Source organism: Heteronotia binoei, chromosome 2 (assembly GCF_032191835.1).
Source record: "Heteronotia binoei isolate CCM8104 ecotype False Entrance Well chromosome 2, APGP_CSIRO_Hbin_v1, whole genome shotgun sequence".
In the NCBI taxonomy this organism is placed as follows: Eukaryota; Metazoa; Chordata; class Lepidosauria; order Squamata; family Gekkonidae; genus Heteronotia; species Heteronotia binoei.
Genome location: NC_083224.1, coordinates 183,809,725 through 183,831,362, shown reverse-complemented (window position 1 = coordinate 183,831,362; position 21,638 = coordinate 183,809,725). Strand labels below are relative to the sequence as shown.

The 21,638-nt window shown below is 46.9% G+C and overlaps 1 protein-coding gene across 1 annotated transcript in view; it reads right to left on the bottom strand.

Moving 5' to 3' along the window:
* The window catches only part of ACSBG2 (acyl-CoA synthetase bubblegum family member 2), a 71,041-nt gene that overhangs the window by 15,524 nt on the left and 33,879 nt on the right, over positions 1 to 21,638 (bottom strand). The window contains exons 3-8 of the mRNA XM_060232626.1: positions 15,159 to 15,232; positions 12,798 to 13,018; positions 10,131 to 10,219; positions 7,212 to 7,332; positions 6,173 to 6,253; positions 4,790 to 4,939 (exon numbers count right to left, since the gene is read on the bottom strand). Coding sequence (XP_060088609.1) covers positions 4,790 to 4,939; positions 6,173 to 6,253; positions 7,212 to 7,332; positions 10,131 to 10,219; positions 12,798 to 13,018; positions 15,159 to 15,232 — 736 coding nt within the window. The remainder of the gene's footprint in view (positions 1 to 4,789; positions 4,940 to 6,172; positions 6,254 to 7,211; positions 7,333 to 10,130; positions 10,220 to 12,797; positions 13,019 to 15,158; positions 15,233 to 21,638) is intronic.

Sequence of the window (21,638 nt, the reverse complement as noted above, 5' to 3'; positions counted from 1 at the left end):
AGTTTGATTCCAGTGGCACCTTGAAGACCAACAGAGTTTGATCCTGGGTATAATTCCATGTGCATGTATCTGAAGACATATACATGAACGCTTATACCCCAAAATAAATTTTGTTGGTCTTAAAGGTGCTACTGGATTCAAACTTTGTTCTATACCAAAAATAGTTTGTTTTTTGGAAGCCCCTCCCCAGGGAGATTTGTCTCTTTATTAGGAAGAACTTCTCAACAGTTAGAGCAGTTCCTTGGTAGAACAGGCTTCCTCGGAAGTTGGTGGGCTCTCCTTCCTTGGAGGTTTTTACACAGAGGCTAGATGGCAATGCTGATTCTGTGAACTTAGGGAGATCATGAGAAAGGAGGGCAGGAAGGGTTGCATCCGTGCTTAGTTCTTGTGGTCCCTTCTTACACACCCAGGGAAATGCCACTTGACACTTTGGGATCAGACAGAAATTTTTCTCCAGGCCAGATTGGCAAGGGATCCTGGGGGGGTTTCTGCCATCTTCCGGGCATGAAGCAAGGGTCACTGGCAGTGTTCCTTCTAAGCTGAGTTAGCATGAGCTAGCTCACAGATTTTTAGCTTCCAGCTAATCTTTGTCTTGTCAGGAAGAATGACCCCAGAGCACAGTAATTTATGAAGCAGCTCACAACTTTAATACCAGTAGCTCACAGAGTAGAATTTTTGCTCACAAGACTCTGCAGCTTAGAAGGAACATTGGTCACAGGGGATGTATGTGTGTGGGGAAGGTATTTGTTAATTCTCTGCATTGTGCAGGGCATTGGACTAGATGACCCATGAGGTCCCTTCCAACTCTACAATTCTATGATTTTAATATCTTTCACCAGCAGGTAAAGACTTTTGATTTCATTTGGCTTACTCCCAATAACAATTATTGGCCCTCTTCCATGGTTTTGGGCTGTGTTTTGTATTTTTATTGAATTGTTTTATAATTTTAAATGTTTTTAATTCTTCAAATGTTTTAATATTTTTATATATGCTGCCGAGAGGACCCCGATCAGGTGGAAAGGCAGCATAAAAATGCATAAAATATGATTATTTAATGCATGATGATAAATACAAGAAAGGATCTACTTGCATAACCAAATGTGATTCCAACCACACCAACACATAAATCTAAATTCCTTTTCTACTTGGAAGTAATCCTTTCAACATAATAGCGGAATTCACACATGCCTCCCAATCTTTATTTTGACTTAACCAAAAGGTTGTTTTTGTTTCTTTTCAAAGGAGTTTTTGATTTTTTGTTTGCCAAGATTGCCGCTGGAAGAGCAAATGTTTTAAAAGCAATCTCACCAGGAGGACCTCACCCTTTGGGCACTCTGTCCCTTCTCAATCTTACCCAGAATACTTCTGGGCCATAGCAGAACCAGACCTACAGAAGGGAATTGAGCAAACGGTGGTTTGGTGGTTTGGTTCAAAAAATACCAGGGAAATTGCAACAGAAGTTTCTGGAATGTTTTAAAAACAAAAATAAGGCATGGGAAAAAATTTGGAGCCAAACTATTTTACTTTTTAAAGTATTCTGTCTGGGCACATACAGAGTTTGGCATCACAGGAAAGAAAATTATATATTAACATAGAAAAAACCCTTGTTTTGTAGGAAAGGTGAGATCCTGCCCCACCTTGCTGTCTTTTAAGAAACCAATTAGGCTCTCATTTGGAAGGAATCTGCCTCTATTAAATGCTGCCCTGCAGAGCTCTCAGTCAACCCCTGGCAGGTTTAAAACCACCAGATCAGAGACAAAGGGCTGAACTCCTTTTTATCACATGCCAGCTTTGCCCAGTTCGCTGGCTGGCAATCAAATACAGGCAGGAATTTTTTTTGTAGCAGGAATCCCTTTGCATATTAGGCCACACCCCACGATGTAGCCAATCCTCCTGGAGCTTACAGTAGGCCCTGTACTAAGAGCCTTGTAAGCTCTTGGAGAATTGGCTACATCAGGGGTATATAGCCTAATGTGTAAGGGAGTTCCTGCTACCAAAAAAAAAAGCCCTGGATACAGGGATAGGTAAGGTTGCCCTCCTCCAGGCAGTAGACAAAAAGAAAGACCATGCAATTCACAACAAACATATGATTTGATCGGACTGGATTGGATTTCTATCCCGCCCTCCTCACCGAAGCAGGCTCAGGGTGGCTCACAATACATAGTAAAATACAATAAAAACATTTACATGAAGAACATTAAAAGTAAACAATTTAAAATAATTTGGGGCTAATTTCAATGCAGTTTAATGTTTAAAGATGGCATTCAGTAATCTTAGGCATCCATTAGATCTAGTGCCTCGGTGGTGGTCAGCATTTCAGTTAAAAGCTAACTGAAACAGTATCGTCTTACAGGCCTTGCGGAACTGGGCAAGGTCCCACAAGGCTCTGACCTCCTCAGGCAGTTGGTTCCACCAATAAGGGGCGGCAACTGAGAAGGCTCTTTCTTGAGTTGTATACAGTCTTGGATTTAAGAAGAAGATATTGGATTTATATCCCGCCCTTTCCTCTGAATCTCAGAGCAGTCACAATTTCCTTTACCTCCCCGCCCACAACTGACAGCTTGTGAGGTAGGTGGGGCTGAGAGAGCTTTTTACAGCAGCTGCCCTTTCAAGGACAACTCCTGTGAAAGCAATGGCTTCGGGACAAGGGCAGCCTCATGTAGAGGGCATTACAGTCCAATCTCAAGGTGACCATAGCATGGAGTTGTTGTTGATGATGATTTATTGGATTTATATCCTGCTCTATACTCTGAATCTCAGAGTGGTCACAATCTCCTTTACCTCCCCCCGCCTCCCCCCCCCCACAACAGACATCCAATGAGGCTGGTGGGGCTGAGAGAGCTCTCCCAGAAACTGCCCTTTCAAGGACAACCTCTGTGAGAGCTATGGCTGACCCAAGGCCATGCCAGCAGCTACAAGTGGAGAAATGGGGAATCAAACTCAGTTCTCCCAGGTAAGAGTCTGCACACCAAACTGGTGCTCTCAAGTTGTCAAGTCGCCACGTTTGAGGAAGGGAATCCTACCTAAGATGGTAAAAGGTGGATTTATATCTAATGAGAGCCAGTCTGGTGTAGTGGTTAAGTGCGTGGACTCTTATCTGGGAGAACCGGGTTTGATTCCCCACTCCTCCACTTGCAGCTGCTGGAATGGACTTGGGTCAGCCATAGCTCTGGCAGAGGTTGTCCTTGAAAGGGCAGCCGCTGTGAGAGTCCTCTCAGCCCCACCCACCTCACAGGGTGTTTGTTGTGGGGGAGAAAGATAAAGAAGATCATGAGCCGCTCTGAGTAGAGGGCGGAATATAAATCCAATGTCGTCTTCTTCTTCTTCTAATGTAGAAGACAGTATTGATAAAGTTACAGTCCATGAATGGTGAAAAACCTTTTCCGTCCAAACAAGGTGTTCTACAAATATAGTCCCATAGAGAGTGCTTTCCTCCTTTCTTCCACTAGCCAATGGGACTTCTCTTGAACAAGAGACAAGCTTCCAAATAGGAGATAGCCCAAAAGATACTGGTGAAGCTTATGCTCTGTGTGATTGCTAGAGGCCACTGTGTTCCATTTGAAAGAAACTTGGTCGAGACACTAGATGAGAAAGGACTGAGCTCTTGAGGACGACACGAAACTGCTTATATTCGAATAGCCAATCGGACTCAGGGATCCTTTCCTCCTATTTGAAAGCTTGTATCTTGTTCAAGAGAAGTCCCATTGGCTAGTGGAAGAAAAGAGGAGAGCACTCTCTATGGGACTATATTATAATTTTATGATCATAAGGTGTCGTTACTGTTGTATTATGACTGTGAGCCACCCAGAGGCCATATGTGGAGTGGGGGCATATAAATTTAAGGTAAATAAATAAAATAAATTTGTAGAACACCTTATTTGGACAGAAAAGGTTTTTCACCATTCATGGACTGTAACTTTTTAAAAATAATTTAAATTTTATTGAAAAACTTTTATATGAAAGCAACAAAAATATCAACAAGAATATACACTCAGGCTTATCAGAAACAAATTACAATAAAGTACATTACTAGAAAGAGAATGCAGGTAGTAAACAATGAGTCAATTGATACATTGTCCAGTCACAAGGGTAAATTCAACAGACAGTTACAAAAAGCAGTTAATAAATCATAATATTCAAATATTTTGACGGGATAGAACCAACATTAGAATCTTTGTTATTAACATATTCCAAAAAGACAAACCATCTTTCTATAAACCAGTCACCTGATTTGGGGTTATCTTGTATTGTGATATAAGTTGCCAACTTGTCATGTATAAGAATGATGGACTGTAACTTGATAAATATGGATATTGTTCTACATTGTAATATACATGTATATGTTTGTTGTGAATTGCATGGTCTTTTCACTGTTTTTGTCCAGCTTAGAGACTGTGGTGCCTTGTGTTTTGTTAGCCCCTCCAGGCGGTAGCTGGAGATCTAATATTACAGCTGATTTCCAGGCAGCAGAAAATCAGTTCACCTGGAGAAAATGGTTGCTACGGAAGGCTGTCTCTATGCCATTATCCCCCATTGCTTGCCCCTCCTCCAAACCCCACCCTCCTCAGGCTCCACCCCCAAACCTCCAGGTATTATGATTGCTTATGATTGGCCATTGAAGATTTCATTGGCTGGCCAGGGCTGACAGCCCTAGGGGTGGAGGCAAGACAGGAGGGATATTTCCACCCACCCTGCAAAGCTGGAGGCAAGTGTCTCACATCACAACAGATTCTGGCAGCGGAGAGCCAGACCTGCCTCCCCGGAGGACTGTACAGTGGGCAGTACTCACGTTGTCTTGGCTCAGCATTACTCCCTTTGGCTGGCCCGTCGTCCCGGAGGTGTAGATGAGAGTGCAGCACTGGTTTGGCTTCTGGATCGCAATTATTTTATCTAACTGCTCATCTGGGATGTCATTGCCAAGAGCCATAAATTCACTCCACTGAATTGGGGAAAAAAGAAAGAAACCCAAACAGTTCTGTTAGCATGAAGGGACCCCAGCACGGTGACTGTGGGGTCCCACCAACACCTTTCCTGGTGCCCAAGTGTTTTTAGAAAGCGAGTGCAGTCAGGTAGGGATTTTGCCTAACAAGGCTTATGATTGGCCATTGAAGATTTCATTGGCTGGGCAGGGTTTTAAAAGCACTTGTCAAGCATGGTGAAATTCCATTGATAATTGATTGTTATAGGGTCCTGCCTAAACCTGGTCTGTGAAGTATCATGGAGGATCCAGCTCTGTTAGCTTTGTTATTCTTTCCCCACCCCACCCCCTCCCGGCTTGCTTTATGGCTTAAAATTAGAAGTAGTGAGAACTGAAACTAAGTAATCAGCACCTTCCCATACATTCCTGTAAGGGAGTACAAGACATCTGGGGAAAGCAAGGACGAAGTCCTGATAACACTATGGGAACGTAGACATTTATGATAGTTTATGTGTGAGTGCTACCCCGCACCCCCATCTCTTGGAATCCTTTTAAAGTAAGCCTTAAAAGTATTGTATCAATGTATTGGCAGCATTACTCTCAAGAACTTGTATACAGAAAATATCGGTCTATCAATAAATGTAGTCTTTGTATCAACTTCGACTCGTCATTGAACCCGCATGCTTGACAGCACTGCTTTGGCAGCAGCCATTTTGTGCCTGGCTTCTCCTCCTGGAGAAGCCATTTTGTGCCTGCGCCCACCATACTGTCAAAATTCCACAGGGGCCTGCAGGCTCATAAAAGTTACGGACCCCTGAGCTATGCAATTCTGTTTGGATGCCTTGATTGCACAAAGAGGAGCTGCTGAAACACTGGCAAGGGTGCTGCTTTGAGGATCTCTACAAAGAAAGGAAGCAAGTTTCTAGGCCTCATGGAGAAAGGAGCAGCATAGAAATGCTCAAAGTTTGAGAAGGCTGAGTCAGTTTGCCAGCCTTCAGGTGAGGCCTGCAGATCTCTGGGAATTACAAGGGATCGGCGGATGACAGAGCTCAGTTCCCCTTGAAAAATGCTTTGGAGGGTGAACTTTGTGGTATTATAGCATGTTGAGATCACCCCACTCCTTAAACTCCTGCCTCCACCCCCAAACCTCCAGGAATTTCCCAGCCTAAACCTAGTAACCCTAGCATTGAGGGGATTTGGAAGAGCAGACTCTGAGCATGTGCGAAGTGCTGATCAGGCAAGGGAAACACTCACATCATAGAGATTTGGTACTTTCTCCTTGATAGGTTCACCGTACTGGATGATCGCTTTCACAAGAGGGAGTTTCTTCCGAACCTGCAACAGAGTACTTTGAAATAGAGAACTAGTCCAAGATGGTCATCAACAGGACTCCTTCTCCCCCCCTTCCCCCAAATCTGTCACTTCTCTTCCAGGAGATCTTCCATCCTCACCCTGGAAGCCCAGATTTTCAAAGTGAGTATTAAAAAGATGCACATCTCCTCATCTATGCCTATTACAGCATCTGTAGCAAGGGTGGCCAAACTACAGCTCGGGAGCCATATGCAGCTGTGGACCTGCTCAGCTGATTTTGATTGGCTGTAAAAGGAGGATTCAGCATATTAGACAGAGATGTCTGCATAGGGCTAAAGGGAACCTCCATGTTCAGAAGCAGTGTACCTTTGAACAGAGGAGGCTTTGGTCTCAATGTCCTGCTTACGGGATTTCTGGGGTCATCTGACTGGCCGTTTTGGAAAACCACATGCCAGATTAGGCTAGACTTTGGTCTCACCCCTTTTGAGAGGCAGAATGTCCCTCAGAGGTACCTGTGCATAGTCTAGTGTTGCTTCCAGCCCAGCAGGACTTTAGAGAAACTACAAAAACTGAAGAAGCAGAGTCATTCTACTTTCAAGCCACCTAAAAGTCACAGGTGTGGGTGGAAAAAGATGTGATCTTGTGGAGGAAATGGAGAAGAGGAGGAGAAGGGTGCTGGAAAACCAGACTGCACTAAAGAAGAAGAGTTGGTTTATACTCTACTCTTCACTACCCAAAGGAGTCTAGAAGCAGCTTTCTTTTCCTCTCACCACAACAGACACTCTATGAGGTAGGTGGGGCTGAGAGTGCTCTGAGAGAATTGTGACTGGCCCAAGGTCACCCAGCTGGCTGCATGTGGAAGAGTGGGGAATCAAACCCAGTTCTCCAGATCAGAGTCCCCCGTTCTTAACCTCTACACCAAGCTGGCTCTCAGGGGTAATTGAGGTCCAGCCCTGAGCTGCCCCAGGATCCCGGGGCTCACCTCCAAGATCTTCTGGAGCTGTTTGTCGTTCTCCACCACGATGATGTTGGCCCCGCAGTTTTCCGCCACGTACTTGCAGGCCTCAGGGGAATTGGTGGTATAGATCCCAACGGCAAAGCCACTGTGAGGAAGAAGCAAAGCTGTCAAGCCAAGGTGCTCCTGGGAGCAGCTTTAGAACTATATTTACCCACCACACACACACACACACCAGCACAGGTGGGACAGTTGAAGAAACTCACCCAATAACCTGGGATACATAAAGCTGCCTTCTACCGAATCAGAACCTTGGCCAACGAGATCACCCTTGCCTACTCCGACCAGCAGTGGCTCGCTGGGGCCTCAGGCAGAGCTCTTTCTCAATACCTACTACCTCATATTTTCAACTGGAGATGCCAGGGATTATGGTTGCCAGTTCTGGCTTAAGAAATACTTAGAGGTTTTGGGAGTGGAGTCTGAAGAGGGCGGGATTTAGGGAGGGGAGGGACTTCAGTAGGGTATATTGCCATAGAGTCCACCTTCCAAAGTAGCCATTTTCTTCAGGGAAACTGATCTCTGTCTCCTAGAGAACAGTTGTAATCCCAGTAAATCTCCAGCCACCACCTAGAGATTTGCAACTCTACCAGGGATTGTACCTGAGACCATGGGGGCTGTTTGTTTGTTGAGCAGGAAAGCACAGGAACGCAGTTCCAGCTGGTTTGGTGTCAGGAAGGTGTAGCCTAATACGAAATGAGTTCCTGTTGGGCTTTTTCTACAAAAAAGCCCTGTGTGAAACAATGGCGATGTCAGGGAGCGTGTGGCCTAATACAAAATGAGTTCCTGTTGGGCTTTTTCTACAAAAAAGCCCTGTGTGAAACAATGGCGATGTCAGGGAGCGTGTGGCCTAATACAAAATGAGTTCCTGTTGGGCTTTTTCTACAAAAAAGCCCTGTGTGAAACAATAGTGATGTCAGGGAGCGTGTGGCCTAATACAAAATGAGTTCCTGCTGGACTTTTTCTACAAAAAAGCCCTGTGTGAAACAATGGCGATGTCAGGGAGAGTGTGGCCTAATACAAAATGAGTTCCTGCTGGACTTTTTCTACAAAAAAGCCCTGTGTGAAACAATAGTGATGTCAGGGAGCGTGTGGCCTAATACAAAATGAGTTCCTGTTGGGCTTTTTCTACAAAAAAGCCCTGTGTGAAACAATGGTGATTTCAGGGAGCGTGTGGCCTAATACAAAATGAGTTCCTGCTGGACTTTTTCTACAAAAAAGCCCTGTGTGAAACAATGGCGATGTCAGGGAGAGTGTGGCCTAATACAAAATGAGTTCCTGTTGGGCTTTTTCTACAAAAAATAAAGCCCTGCCTGGGACATTCTGCCTGCCAAGGAGACACACTACCACTGAGACACAGCCACCCCCTAGAGCTCCAGACCAGGACTCCCTATTTGGTTTCATGAGCCATATTGCCAGCCGTTAGAAACTGCCTCATTAACAACACGCAGAATTGGAAGTAGGGTGCCAGGCAAACAAGAAAACTGTTGGCACCCTTGCAAACATTCTTCTTGGGTAGGTGGATTCCAGGACTATTTCCAGCTGGCAGTGGTGGAAACCGGTCCCATGTGGTAACAACCGGACAAGAGATCTATAGCCTTGTAAATTATCTCTCCTTGCACCATACACACAGCTCTGGCCAAAATTCCTTCCACATCTCTTGACTGCAGCTGTTTCTTCGGACTGCGCCCAAACAGGCAGTGGCATAATGGAGATATCCACCATTACAGGTAGACTCAGACTCAGTGCAGAAATACAAGGAAGAGCTTGGCAGGCAGTTCTTAGTCCACGAGAAAGCCCTTCCAGACTCCACTTTGAGAGCACTGCTAGCAGTGGTTAACAATGTCAGAAGAGGAAGCTGGAGACTCAGGTTCAAATCCTCACCCTGCACTGGCCTTAGCCTAGTCACACGATCTCAGCCTAACTTTCCTTAACAGGGCTTTAGTGAAGACAAAATGGAGAAGAGGAAAAAGAAGATGAGATTGGATTGACACCCCGCTCTTCATTTGGGAGTCTCAAGAGTGGCTTACAATCCGCTTTCTCTTCCTTTCCCCACAACAGACACCCTATGAGGTAGGTGGAGCTAAGAGAGCTCAGAGAGAACTGCTCTTGAAAGAACAGCTTCGAGAGAATAGTGACTGATCCAAGGTCACACCAGCAGATGCACATGGAGGAGGAGTGGGGAATCAAACCTGGTTTTCCAAGGTTAGAGTCTGTGCACTTAACTACTACACCAAACTAGCTCTCAACGTGTGCCCCTTTGAGTACGTAGAGGGAAGAAAAATGGTCCATAAATGCATACAATTAAAAATAAAATTAGCAAAATATACCTTTAAGAGAACCTGACTCGGAAGGCTCAAGTTAGCCTGATCTCATCAGATCTCATTAAACTGTATAGTTTATGTTAAGATTTTAAGGTTTTTAGATTTTTAAATGCTTTGACTTTTTAAATGTAATAATTCTGCACTTTGTTTTATTGTTTATCATTTGCTGTGAGCCGCCCTGAGCCATTTTATGGGAAGGGCGGGATATAAGTTATAGAATGAATGAATGAATGAATAAATAAATAAATAAATAAATAGATAAATAAATAAATAAATAAATAAATAAATAAATAAATAAATCAATCAATCAATCAATCAATCAATCCTGGAAGCTAAGTGGGGTCAGCTCAGGTTAGGACTTGGATGGGAGACCTCCAAGGAAGTCCAGGGTCACTAAGCAGGCAGTGGCAAACCACACCTGAATGTCCCATGCCTTGAAAACTGCAAGAACGGTCGCCATATATCAGCTTTGACTTGACAGAACTTTACCCACACCTGCTTCTTTGAGGAGCCAAGGGTGGTCCACAGCCCACAATTCCCTGCAGAAGGCCAACAGGTCACTCACCCGGCAAGAATAGCTCCAATGTCTGCCAGGAACCACTCGACGGAATTGAATCCCAGAATGCACACACCATGGAAACGCTCCAAGCCCAGCTGCAAAGAGAGTCAAGGAACAAGTCAGGTTTTGTCAACTCCCAGAAGCCTTCAGGGCAAGCCCAAGGTTACTCAATGAGCAGCCAACTCTACAGATTCTTTAACTGCTCTCCCCCACCCACCCCCATCTGTACAGTTTAAACCAAGGGTGGCTAAACTTGCTTAATATAAGAGCCACCTAGAACAAATGTCAGATGTTTGAGAACCACAAGACATGAAGATCAGATGTTTGAGAGCTGCAAGACAAGGAAGGAAGGAAAATAGATGGGGAAGGGGGAGGGAGGTGGAAAGAAAGCAACTTTAACTTTGAATGCATTTTCCAAGCCGGTGGCTGGCTTGTCTTAGAGAAGTGATTTAAAGAGACGAATGCCTTCTCCAAGGTGGTCGATGGGGTGGTCAGAGCTTTGAGAGCCACACAATGTGTGTGAAAGAGCCACAGTTTGGCCACCCCTGGTTTAAACATATCCACTGCGGAAGAGTTACTATTCTCCACATTCAGATTTCCTTCTGGATGTGGGGCAAACTGAACTGCAGCAAACACACCCCATACACTGCCTTTGGCAAATGCCTTGCTGGGTGACCCTGGGCCAGTCTAACCTACCTCACAGGGTTGCTGTGAGGATAAAATGGAGGAACAAATAAATGGAGGAGAAAATCATGTAAGCCAGTTTAGGACCCTATTGGGGAGAAAGGTTGGGGAGGCATAAAAGAAGCAAATAAATTAATAATTCTCTCTCCTCCACAGCCAAGCACAGCTTATTTTCCTTCAGGTCTTGACTGCCTTTGAGCACTCAGTGGACCCACCACTCATAACCAGAGACTGATTTTGTGTGCTTATTGTGACTGACGGAGCACAGCCAAGTTCCCGCCCTGAGGGAAATGTCTTCCCTCTATTGGAAATAATGAGGGTTATGGGCACCTTCTTTTGGGGCTCATAGTATTGGACCCTCTGGTCCCAATCCTTTTGAAACTTGGGAAGATGTTTTGAGGAGACCCAGTTTGGTGTAGCGGTTAAGTGGACGGACTTGCAGCTGCTGGAATGGCCTTGGGTCAGCCATAGCTCTCACAGAGGTTATCCTTGAAAGGGCAGCTGCTGTGAGAGCCTCTGCAGCTCCACCCACCTCACAGGGTGTCAGTTGTGGGGGGAGAAGATCAAGAAGATTGTAAGCCGCTCTGATTCAGAGAGAAGGGTGGGGTATAAATCTGCAATTCTTCTTCCGCTACCCAGACTCCCAAGTGGGCAAGGAGCTGCACTAGGGTTGCCAGTTCCAATTCAAGAAATATCTGGGAACTTTGGGGGTGGAGCCAGGAGACATTGGGGGTGGAGCCAGGAGCAAGGTTGTGACAAACTTGATTGAACTCCAAAAGGGAGTTCTGGCCACCACATTTAAAGCAACCGCATAACTTTTAAATGCCTTCCCTCTATTGGAAATCGTGGTTAGGAGCATCTTCTTTTGGGGCTCATAGAATTGAACCCTTCGGTCCAATCCTTTTGAAACTTGGGAGGATGTTCTGAGGAGAGGCATTGGAGGCTTTGCTGCAAATTTGGTGCTTCAAGAAACAGCGCCCCCCCCCCCCCCAGAGCCCCAGATACCTGCAGATCAATTCTCCATTATACCCTATGGGAATCTGTCTCCACAGGGAATAATGGAGTGCCCAGCAAACATTTCCCTCCCTCCCTCCGCTGCTTTCTGATGGCCCTGAAGCAGGGGGAGGGACCCCAACCAGGGGATCCCCTGCCAACGCCTGGGGACTGGCAACCATAACCTGCATGCTATTCAGTGTCTGCACGGGCTCTGTGTACATAACTTCCGCTGGCGGAGGGTAGGAAAGATGAGGAAAGCTGGAGCTGCCTCTCTCCTTCCTGGACCTGCCCCAAGGAGGAAGCCAAGGAGGAGAATCTCTCCCACCTGTGGCCTGAAATGGGACACTCTGTTCTCCTGTCTTGGCCTTGTTCTGGCCCTCCCCCCCCCAACCTGGTTGGACCACGCCTGGGATAATCCATGCAAAGTGGTTTAATCCCCTTAGCATGCTTTCAGTGTTGCAGCATTTGTTTGGTACTGCTGGGAGAGGCAATTGGGAGATGGGAGAAAAAACTGCCTGAAGTGAAGCCAATCAATCCCAAAAATGGGCTCCTGTGTTAAATAACAATACACAGCTATACAGAACACAGAAAAATATACTCCTCAATCAAGTAAATGTCTTATATCACTAGTTTAAAAGGGGAAAGGTAGTCCCCTGTGCAATCACCAGTCGTTTTTCAACTCTGGGGTGACGTTGCTTTCACAACGTTTTCATGGCAGACTTTTTACAGGGTGGTTTGCCATTGCCTTCCCCAGTCATCTACACTTCCCCCCCGCCCCAGCAATCTGGGTACTCATTTTCCGACCTTGGAAGGATGAAAGACTGAGTTAACCTGGAGCCAGCTACCTGAACTAGCTTCCACTGAGATTGAACTCAGGTTGTGAGGAGAGGGCTCTGACTGCAGTACTGCAGCTTTACCACTCTGCGCCACGGGGCTCTTCTATATCACTAGTTAGATTTATATATTATATGCAATAGTCCCTCCCCCCGGCACCTTGAGGAAACTTTTGGCTGCCTTCCGGCACTGGGCGTAGTACTCCTTATAAGTCAGCTTGGTCCACTTCCCCTTCTTCTTTGTGGCCAACGCATACAAGTTCCCATATTTCCGGACGGCCTCAAGGAGCAGCTCATTGACCATGATTGGGGGCTCACAACCCATGCCACTCTCGTCCATCCGCAGCCTGACTTCCCCATCGCGCTTGGAGGTCCAGAGCCCTGCAGAGCCAGAGGAGAGGGGAGAGGGAGAAGAGAACAAGCCTTCAGTGCTGGGCCTCGGTGTTGGAAGTGGATGTCAGGAACGCCCTGAGATTGGGAAGGCCTCCAGTTCAAATGTTGCCTCCACCACAGTCTCCCTAGGAAGCCCCCTCCCTTCCTCAGCTTTGCCTCCTCCATCTGTAAAATGGGGATAATTCTACCTTTGAAAAAGATGGTTGGATGATAATTAATTCCCCTATTCGAAATCATGGATTTTTTTCATCGTGTCTCGATTATTGTTTTAGGGTTGGACAGGGGTAATTTTGTACAAAAATAGGTGGTGGAGCTCATTAGCATAACTAATTAGCATATCCCCCCTCCCGCCAAAAGTAACGCGATGCATGAAAGGAGAGCCCTGGGTGAGTAAGGCTTGCTTGGGCTGGCTAGAGATCCATCCAGCCCAAGCAGGCCTCGCTCGCCTGGATCACCCCCCCCACCCCAATTAAAAGGCCAGCAAGTCACCTGCTGCCCGAAATCACAAAAGAAGTGGAGAAAGGGTGGCTAATGAGGGCTGCTGGGGGTGTGGCAAAACTCCTGGTGGCTGGTTGGCTGCCCACTCTCCTAATCCTGGGATTGTTATGCAGCTGCACCTATTATTCAATGGACAAGATAGATGGGGAGGAAGAGGCGGAACTCTCAGAAAGGTTCAGGAGCTGTGCTCCTGTGAGCTCCTGCTGAATCTGAGGCCTGGGGTTGGAAAAGTCTCGTAGTGGGCTGCTCAGCAACCACCAAGGCAAACATAAGATGCCTCAAGTAACACTCGGGGAGAGCAATGTTCCCTCTGTGGAGTCTTGCAAGCAGAAATTCTAGTTCGTGAGCTACTGCATAAATGAGTTTGCCCTGGGGCGATTTATCCTGAGCTAAGACAAAAATTGTGTGAGCCAGAGGCTAAAAATATGAGGGAACACTGGTCCAGAGCTGGACTTGGCCTCTGGGAGACCCGAGTTCAAGTCCTCACTTGGGCACAAAGGTTGCCTTCAGCCAGTCTTGCAGCCTGCCCTCCCTCACAAAATGTTGTGAAGATAAAATGCAGGAAATGAGAACTCTGTCCACAATTCTAGACTCCTCAGAAGGAGGACGGGATAACAAAGAAATGGGTTTGGGTCCTCAGGAGGTCACGTGAGCTCTACTAGATCGAACTGGGATTCACCTACTCTGGCATCCTATTTCTTACTCTGGAAAAAATGCCTCTCAGGAGCCCTCCAATTAAGACAGGAAGGAAACGCACTTCCAGTGTTCCTAGATCCCATGGCCTATATTCAGGGGATGACTGCTGCTGCCCGTGGAGGTTCCAGAGGGTCAGGTAACAATGGGCAACAGCCACCCCACCACGTATCATTCTAGCCCCACCCCCACCCCATTTAAAGCCATTTGCAAAAAGAAGAATATGACATTGGATTTATATCCCATCCTCCACTCTGAATCTCAAGAGCGGCTCACCATCTTCTTTATCTTCCTCCCCCACAACAAACACCCTGTGAGGTAGGTGGGGCTGAGAGAGCTCTCTCAGAAGCTGCCCTTTTAAGGACAACCTCTGCGAGAGCTATGGCTGACCCAAGGCCACTCCAGCAGGTGCAAGTGGAGGAGTGGGGCATCAAACCCGGTTCTCCCAGATAAGAGTCCGCACACTTACCCGCTACACCAAACAGACAACAGCCTGCAACTTGGAGCATGGTGCTTGAAAGGAGAGCCCTGTCCACCACTGGAGAAAGCGTGCCTTTCTACCCAAAGAGAGGGGCACACCTGGCTGAAGACAAAGTACGTTGGATCTGACGTGGGGTACCGTGACCACTGCCCTGCACAACTCTTTCCGCTTGTCTATTTGCAAGCCAAGCAAGCATTATAAAGCCCACAATGTTCTTTAGCTGTCTTTCCTCCAAAGGGGACCACACTCAGTCACATGCTGCCTGTGGAACTACCTGCCACCTGGAGAAAGTGCATAAGGCTGTCATATGGAACATAGAGGCGGTGCCAGAGGCTGGACTTAAAAAGCTCAACAAAAGGCAGAAATGCAAAATGCAGATCTCTGCAAGCACCAACTGGCCCCCCCGTCCCTGCCACAGACACTGCCTTAAGCAAGGGAGGCGGGTGTTTTGCTTACCTTTGGATTTGAACATTTCTGCTTCGGACTCCTCTGTTTCTTCTGCTGCCTTGGGGAGATGGTTTTTGACACTGCTGAGACACAAACAATGACCACAAAAATCAGGTCTGAGCTCTGCGTGGATTTGACCTAAAGTGGATTAAATGGGTTCCTCATTCCGTCACAAAGCGAACCTCCCACCAATATTTCCATAGGGCCACAGCTGGTTTTTAATCTCTTCTCTTAAAACAAAAAAACAGGATTACCATCAAATGCAACAGACTCCAATTAATGATTTCTTCTCGGCAGAAAGAGAATTCTGGCCTCTGATCCTCTACAGCCTAGTTTATAGAGAGAAGCTGGGGGGGAGGCACAGAATACATACGCACACAGCTTTTATATGGGGCACAGCCAAGCCTCATTTTGGATAGGTGCTCACAGGAGCGGAGTTCTGGAACCTCTAAATTTTATTGTGCTCTTTCGTTCTTAACCCCCCCCCCCCAACACACACGCACAAAAATTTGCTTCTGGGTTCCATTGTTCAAACCCCCATTGTTCAAATTTTACTGAACTCTAAAATTTAACAAACTTTCTAACACTTTCCCCCACAAAGAATGGGAAAATAACCAAAACATATAAAGCAAACGGATGGAAATCTTCATCGTGCCACTGTGGTCACATAGGAGAAAGTAATATTAAAAGTACAATCAGAGTAAAGTTTTATTACAATGATAATTCAAGAAGCATTTGAAAGCAGATGCTGAGCTGATATAATTTAGTACACCTTCTGAGGACATCAGGGGTGTGTGGCAGATGCAAATGACTTATGCAAACAACTTGTGCTCTAATGAGCTCCGGCACCTCTTTTTCTACAAAATGACTGCTTGGACACAGCTATGTATGCTCTGCTCCACTCAGACCTAAAGATTTCCATCTAGGTGAATCCCAATTGCTGCCTAAAGACTGAGCCATAGCTGGGGCCAAAGGGAGGGGCAGCCCTGTATGTACAAAGTGACCAGTCTGATCTTTTGCACATGGATGTCAAACTGCCTCTCTTCCATTGTCAAGGGACAAGGGAACAAATGCATAACACATACGAACACTAACGTACCCAGAAACACATGTATTTATTCCAACTGGGCTCTACGTTGTTGTGATTCTGACACAGCAGCTCAGACCCATTTCCCCTGCTCGTTCTCCCTTACAGGTAAGCCATACAGCCTCTCCCTATTGCAACCTTAAGCCTCTGTCCTTCTGCACCACTCCCATTTGTGGCTCCACCTCTTTCAGCGCCTCTGAGCTTGTGCAGACAGCCTTTGCCCTTGCACCTGAGCCCCAGCAGCTTTTAAGCAAGTGAACATACGTGGGGAGGAAAAGAAAAGAAAACTGTCAAACCAAGCACTTGGGAACTGGGAACTGTGGATTTCGACAATGGATTTCAAATTGTGGATTTCCACAGAGGCGACAGCAGGTTTCCCAAGTTCACCAAGCAGCTGCAACAGCAATTCGAACACTAATCTTAAGATCCAGATGGGCAGCAGTGTTGATCTGAAGCAGTACAAAAGATTTTGATCTCAGATTTTGAGGTATGAGCTTTCATGTACAAGCACAATGTCTGAGGAAGTGTTGCTTGCACACGAAAGCTCATACTTTGAATAAACTTTTGTTGGTTTTAAAGGCACCACTGGACTCAAAATCTGTTCTAACACCAATCCTAGTTCTGGAATTGAGATCTTAAAAATCCCATGAGAGAGCAAGTAAATGCAGATTAGATCGACCATCTAATTATTAAAAGGTGTGCTCTAATGGCAATTCAGCAACAGAAAGTGAATTTGGCACATATACAGACACCCTGAAGACACCAGTAGTTAAAGCTTCCCTAAAAGCAGTTAGAAGGCTGCTTAATCAGCAATCTATTGCTAACAAGGTGCTGGGCAAACTCTGGAAAAGATGATGATATTGGATTTATATCTCGCCCGCCACTCTGAAGCTCAGAGTCTCAGAGCGGCTTACAATCTCCTTTATCTTCCTCCCCCACAACAGACACCCTGTGAGGTGGGTGGGGCTGAGAGGGCTCTCACAGTAGCTGCCCTTTCAAGGACAACCTCTGCCAGAGCTATGGCTAACCCAAGGCCATGCCAGCAGGTGCAAATGGAGGAGTGAGGAATCAAACCTGGTTCTCCCAGATAAGAGACCGCACATTTAACCACTACACCAAACTGGCTTTCTAAGGGGGTGGCTATTTCAGGTGTCCCTTTCCTGGACGGCCCAGGCTAGCCTGATCCCACGAGATCTCAGAAGCTAAGCAGGGCTGGCCCTGGTTAGTACTGGGACAGGGGAGACCACCAAGAAGACCATAGTTGCTACTCAGAGGCAGGGAATGGCAAACTGCTTCTGTCCGTCTCTTGCACTGAAAACCCTTTGGGGTCAACCTCTCCAAGAAGTTCCTGTCCAGGATCTCATCACCCTCTGTCCCCTCTGAAGGGAAAGACACTAGGAGATGAGCCTGAGTCATACAATTCCGGGCCCCATTTTCCAGCGCAAAACTGGCACTCTGCTGCCGTTGTGCCTGAAAACGATCTGTGAATCACCACAGACCTTTTAATACTGCCAGAAGGGCGTGTTTTGCCTCAAGTCCAGGGGTGGCCAAACTGCAGCCTGGGAGCCACATGTGGCTCTTTCACACATATTGTGTGGTTCTCAGAGCCCCCACCGCCCCATTGGCCAGCTTGGAGAAGGCATCTGTCCCTTTAAATCATTTCTCCAAGCCAGTCGCTGGCTTGGAGAATGCATTTAAAGTTAAAATTGCTTTTCTTTCCACCACCTTCCTTCCTTCCTGTCTTACAGCTCTCAAACATCTGATGTTCATGTCTTGAGGCTCTCAAACATCTGACATTTATTCTATGTGCCACTTACATTAAGCAAGTTTGCTCACCCCTGGTCTTGTTCAGGGGTGGCCAAACTGTGGTTCAAGAGACACATGTGGCTCTTTCACACATATTGTGTGGTTCTTGAAGCCCTCACCACCCCATTGGCCAACTTGGAGAAAGCATTTGTCTTTTTAAATCACTTCCAAGCCAAACCAGCCAGTGTCTCAAAGAAGGCATTTAAAGTTAAAGTTGCTTTCTTTCCCCTTCTCCCTCCCCCATCTATTTGTCTTTTGTTCTTTCCTTCCTTCCTTCCCTCCCTCCCTCCCTTGCTTTGTTGCAGCTCTCCAACATCTGATGTCTTGTGGCTCTCAGACATGATGCTTATTCTTGTGGCTCTTACATTATGCAAGCTTGGCTGCCCCTGCTCTAGTCCAACAGATCTGGGTAAAAGAAAAACCTAACAGAACTGCTGGACTGGAGGAAAGAGCAGGAATCCTCAGAGCGGCCTGGCACCAATGTTCCCTCTAAGCTGCAGAGTCTTGTGAGCAAAAATTCTACTTTGTGAGCTACTGGCATTAAAGTTGTGAGCGACTGCATGAATTATTGTGCTCTGGAGTCATCCTTCCTGAGCTAAGACAAAAATGTGTGAGCTGGAGGCCAAAAACCTGTGAGCTAGCTCGAGCTAACTCAGCTTAGAGGGAACACTGCTTGGCACCCCTCTTCGTCGACTTCTGGTCCACTCTTCCGTTTGAGGGTGCCTCACTCAGGAACAGCAAGGAGCTGACATCCTCTGATCTGTCTTGGCATTCCGATCCAGCTTCCAACTCCCAGCCCCAACAGAAAACAGAGACAGATGCTGGCATCCCTTTGCAAGGTGAGAGAATTGAGGCACTGCACCAGCTACCCCCTTTGCAAGCAAAGCCTGTAGCTGGGTGCTTAGGAGAGGTCCATGAGTCGCATATGGAGCAGTTTTCCACCACAAGGCCCTAATTTGCAGTTACCATCAATGCACGAAGCTCGGCTTAAGAGTGGACTTCATTACAGGGGAGGATCTTGATGTCCGGGTGGGGGAGGAAACCAGTGCCGTTGTCACAGTGCACTCCCCCTGTTCTGTGAAGGCACCAGGGGTGGGAAAAAGGGGTTTCCTCCCCACCCTTTGCAACAGGAGGGGGATCTCACAGCAGGGTCTTCCTGCAGCTGCTGGCTGAGGCAGGTGGTCTTCTAGAACCCTGTTGTTGTGACATCAAGAGAACCACCCAAGGGTTCCAGCCCTAGTAGGGCAAGCAGGAAATCTCTGCAAGCAACGACTTTTTGCAGACAGTGCAAGCATAATCCTGTGCTCAGTGGAATAGGGAATTGTCACAAATACAGGAAACTGCCACAGAAGTTCTTCAAGGCACCACTTCTGGAGCAACAGAACACACCACAGAGACCCATCGTAGAAGAGATTAGATTTATGCCCTGCCCTTTACTACCCGAAGGAGTCTCAGAGCAGCTTACAATCTCCTTTCCCTTCTCCTCCCCTCAACAGACATTCTGTGAGGTAGGTGGGGCTGAGAGAGCTCTGAGAGAAATTGCTCTTTCCAGAACAGCCTCTGACAGAGTTATGACTGACCCCAAGGTCACTCCAGCAGTTGCTTGTGGAGGAGTGGGGAATCAAACCCGGTTCTCCCGGATAAGAGTCCATGCACTTAACCACTACACCAAACTGGCTCTTAGCAATCAGTTGAGACACTTAGCATCCATATTATGAGGTGGAGTGGTTAGCATGTTGGACTAAGATCAGAGAGATCTTAGATCGTGCAAATCCTCACTCTGCCATAGAAGCTCACTGGGTGATCTGGACCTGACATACTCTCTCAGCTTGACCTACCTCACAGGGTTGTTGTAAGGATACAGTGCAGAAGAAATTAGGCAAGCTGCTTCAGGTTTCCATTGGGGAGAAAGGCAGGGTATAAACACAGTATAAAAATTCTGCCATAGCGCTCCCCATTTATTCAATTTTTATCCTGCCCTTCTTCCAGGGAGTTCCCACCACCTTCCCCATTTCACCACCCTGTTGGGAAGACTGATAGGGTGACATTCAGGGCTTTTTTTGTAGCAGGAACTCCTTTGCATATTAGGCCACACACCCTTGATGTAGCCAATCCTCCTGGAGCTTACAGTAGGCCCTGTACGAAGAGCCCTGTAAGCTCTTGGAGGATTGGCTACATCAGGGAGGTGTGGCCTAATATGTAAAGGAGTTCCTGCTACAAAAAAACCCTGGTGACATTGGATGAGTTAACTCAGTGGGAGACCCACTGCATCGTGGGGAGCTGAGGGTTTCCATGCAGGAATGGGCCTTATTTGAGGGAAGAGCAGACGATAGGCACAGGAGGAGGTTTCAGTCTGCCTTTGACTGAAAGGAAGAATCGCTCCAGAAGGAAGTGCCCCATTCTACAACGTCTGAATTCAAGTGGGATCTAGGGTTGCCAAGTCCCCTTGTTGTGCCAGTGAGGGGATTTGGGGGACATTCTGGGAATGGGTGGGATGTTGCACAATGAGCTGGTCCAGGGCTTTTTTTGTAGCAGGAACTCCTTTGCATATTAGGCCATGCACCCCCTGGATGTAGCTAATCCTCGAAGAGCTTACAGGGCTCTTCGTACAGGGCCTACTGTAAACTCTTGGAGCAGTGGCTACATCAGGGGTGTGTGGCCTAATATGCAAAGGAGCTCCTGCTACAAAAAAAGCCCTAAGCTGATGTCACCCAGAAGTGACATCATCACATCAGCAGCAATGCTATGGTTTCTGGGCAAAACTTTTATGGTTAAATTGACATCAAAGCATAGAGTTTTGCCCCCAAACCAGAGAATCGCTGCACAATGTCTCCGAAGGGATATCACTTCTACATGATATCTTCCTGTTGGAGACATCACACAGCGACGTCGCTGTTTGGAAGTGGGGTTTGGCTGGCCAGCAATGGGCAGAGGCCCCCAAAACCAGGGAATTCCCCGCCCAGACCAGGGGTATGGCAACCCTAGTGGGATCACCACGACTCCGGCCATGTTCTGAGTCCAGTTCTCGGTCTAGCAAGGTCAGTATTGTCTGCTCTGACTTGCAGCTGCTCTCCAGAATCTCAGATCTTTCACATCACCTACTACCTAACCATTATTCTAACTGGAGATGCTGGAAACAGAACCTGGGAACATCTACATGCCAAGGAGATGCCCTGCCACCAAGGGACGACCTCGCCCCGGGACGGTGCTTGATTCGATTGTATGGATTTTGAATTTCCTTGTTGTGCACTTTAATCTAATTTGTTAGACTCATGAAGGGCCTCCGCGGGATCAAAAGGCAGCATGTAAGCTTATTAAATAAATACAACTAAGCCCTGCCTGTTTCGTAATCAGATACCCGCACAAAGAATTAGCGGGGCTTTCAACTTGCCACAGGCAAGGCTTATAGAGAGAAAGAGAGGATTAGGGTACATTGGAGGAAGTATGCTTGGTGCCCTCTCTAGCCCATCCCTGGCAGATTGCAGGGCCTACTGACCAGCAACAGACAGCTGGTTGGCATAAATGACAGGAGATCTTGGAGGTCCACTTAAAGCAATGCAATGAATGCCCTATAGGTCTGCTTTACTGAGAGGAAA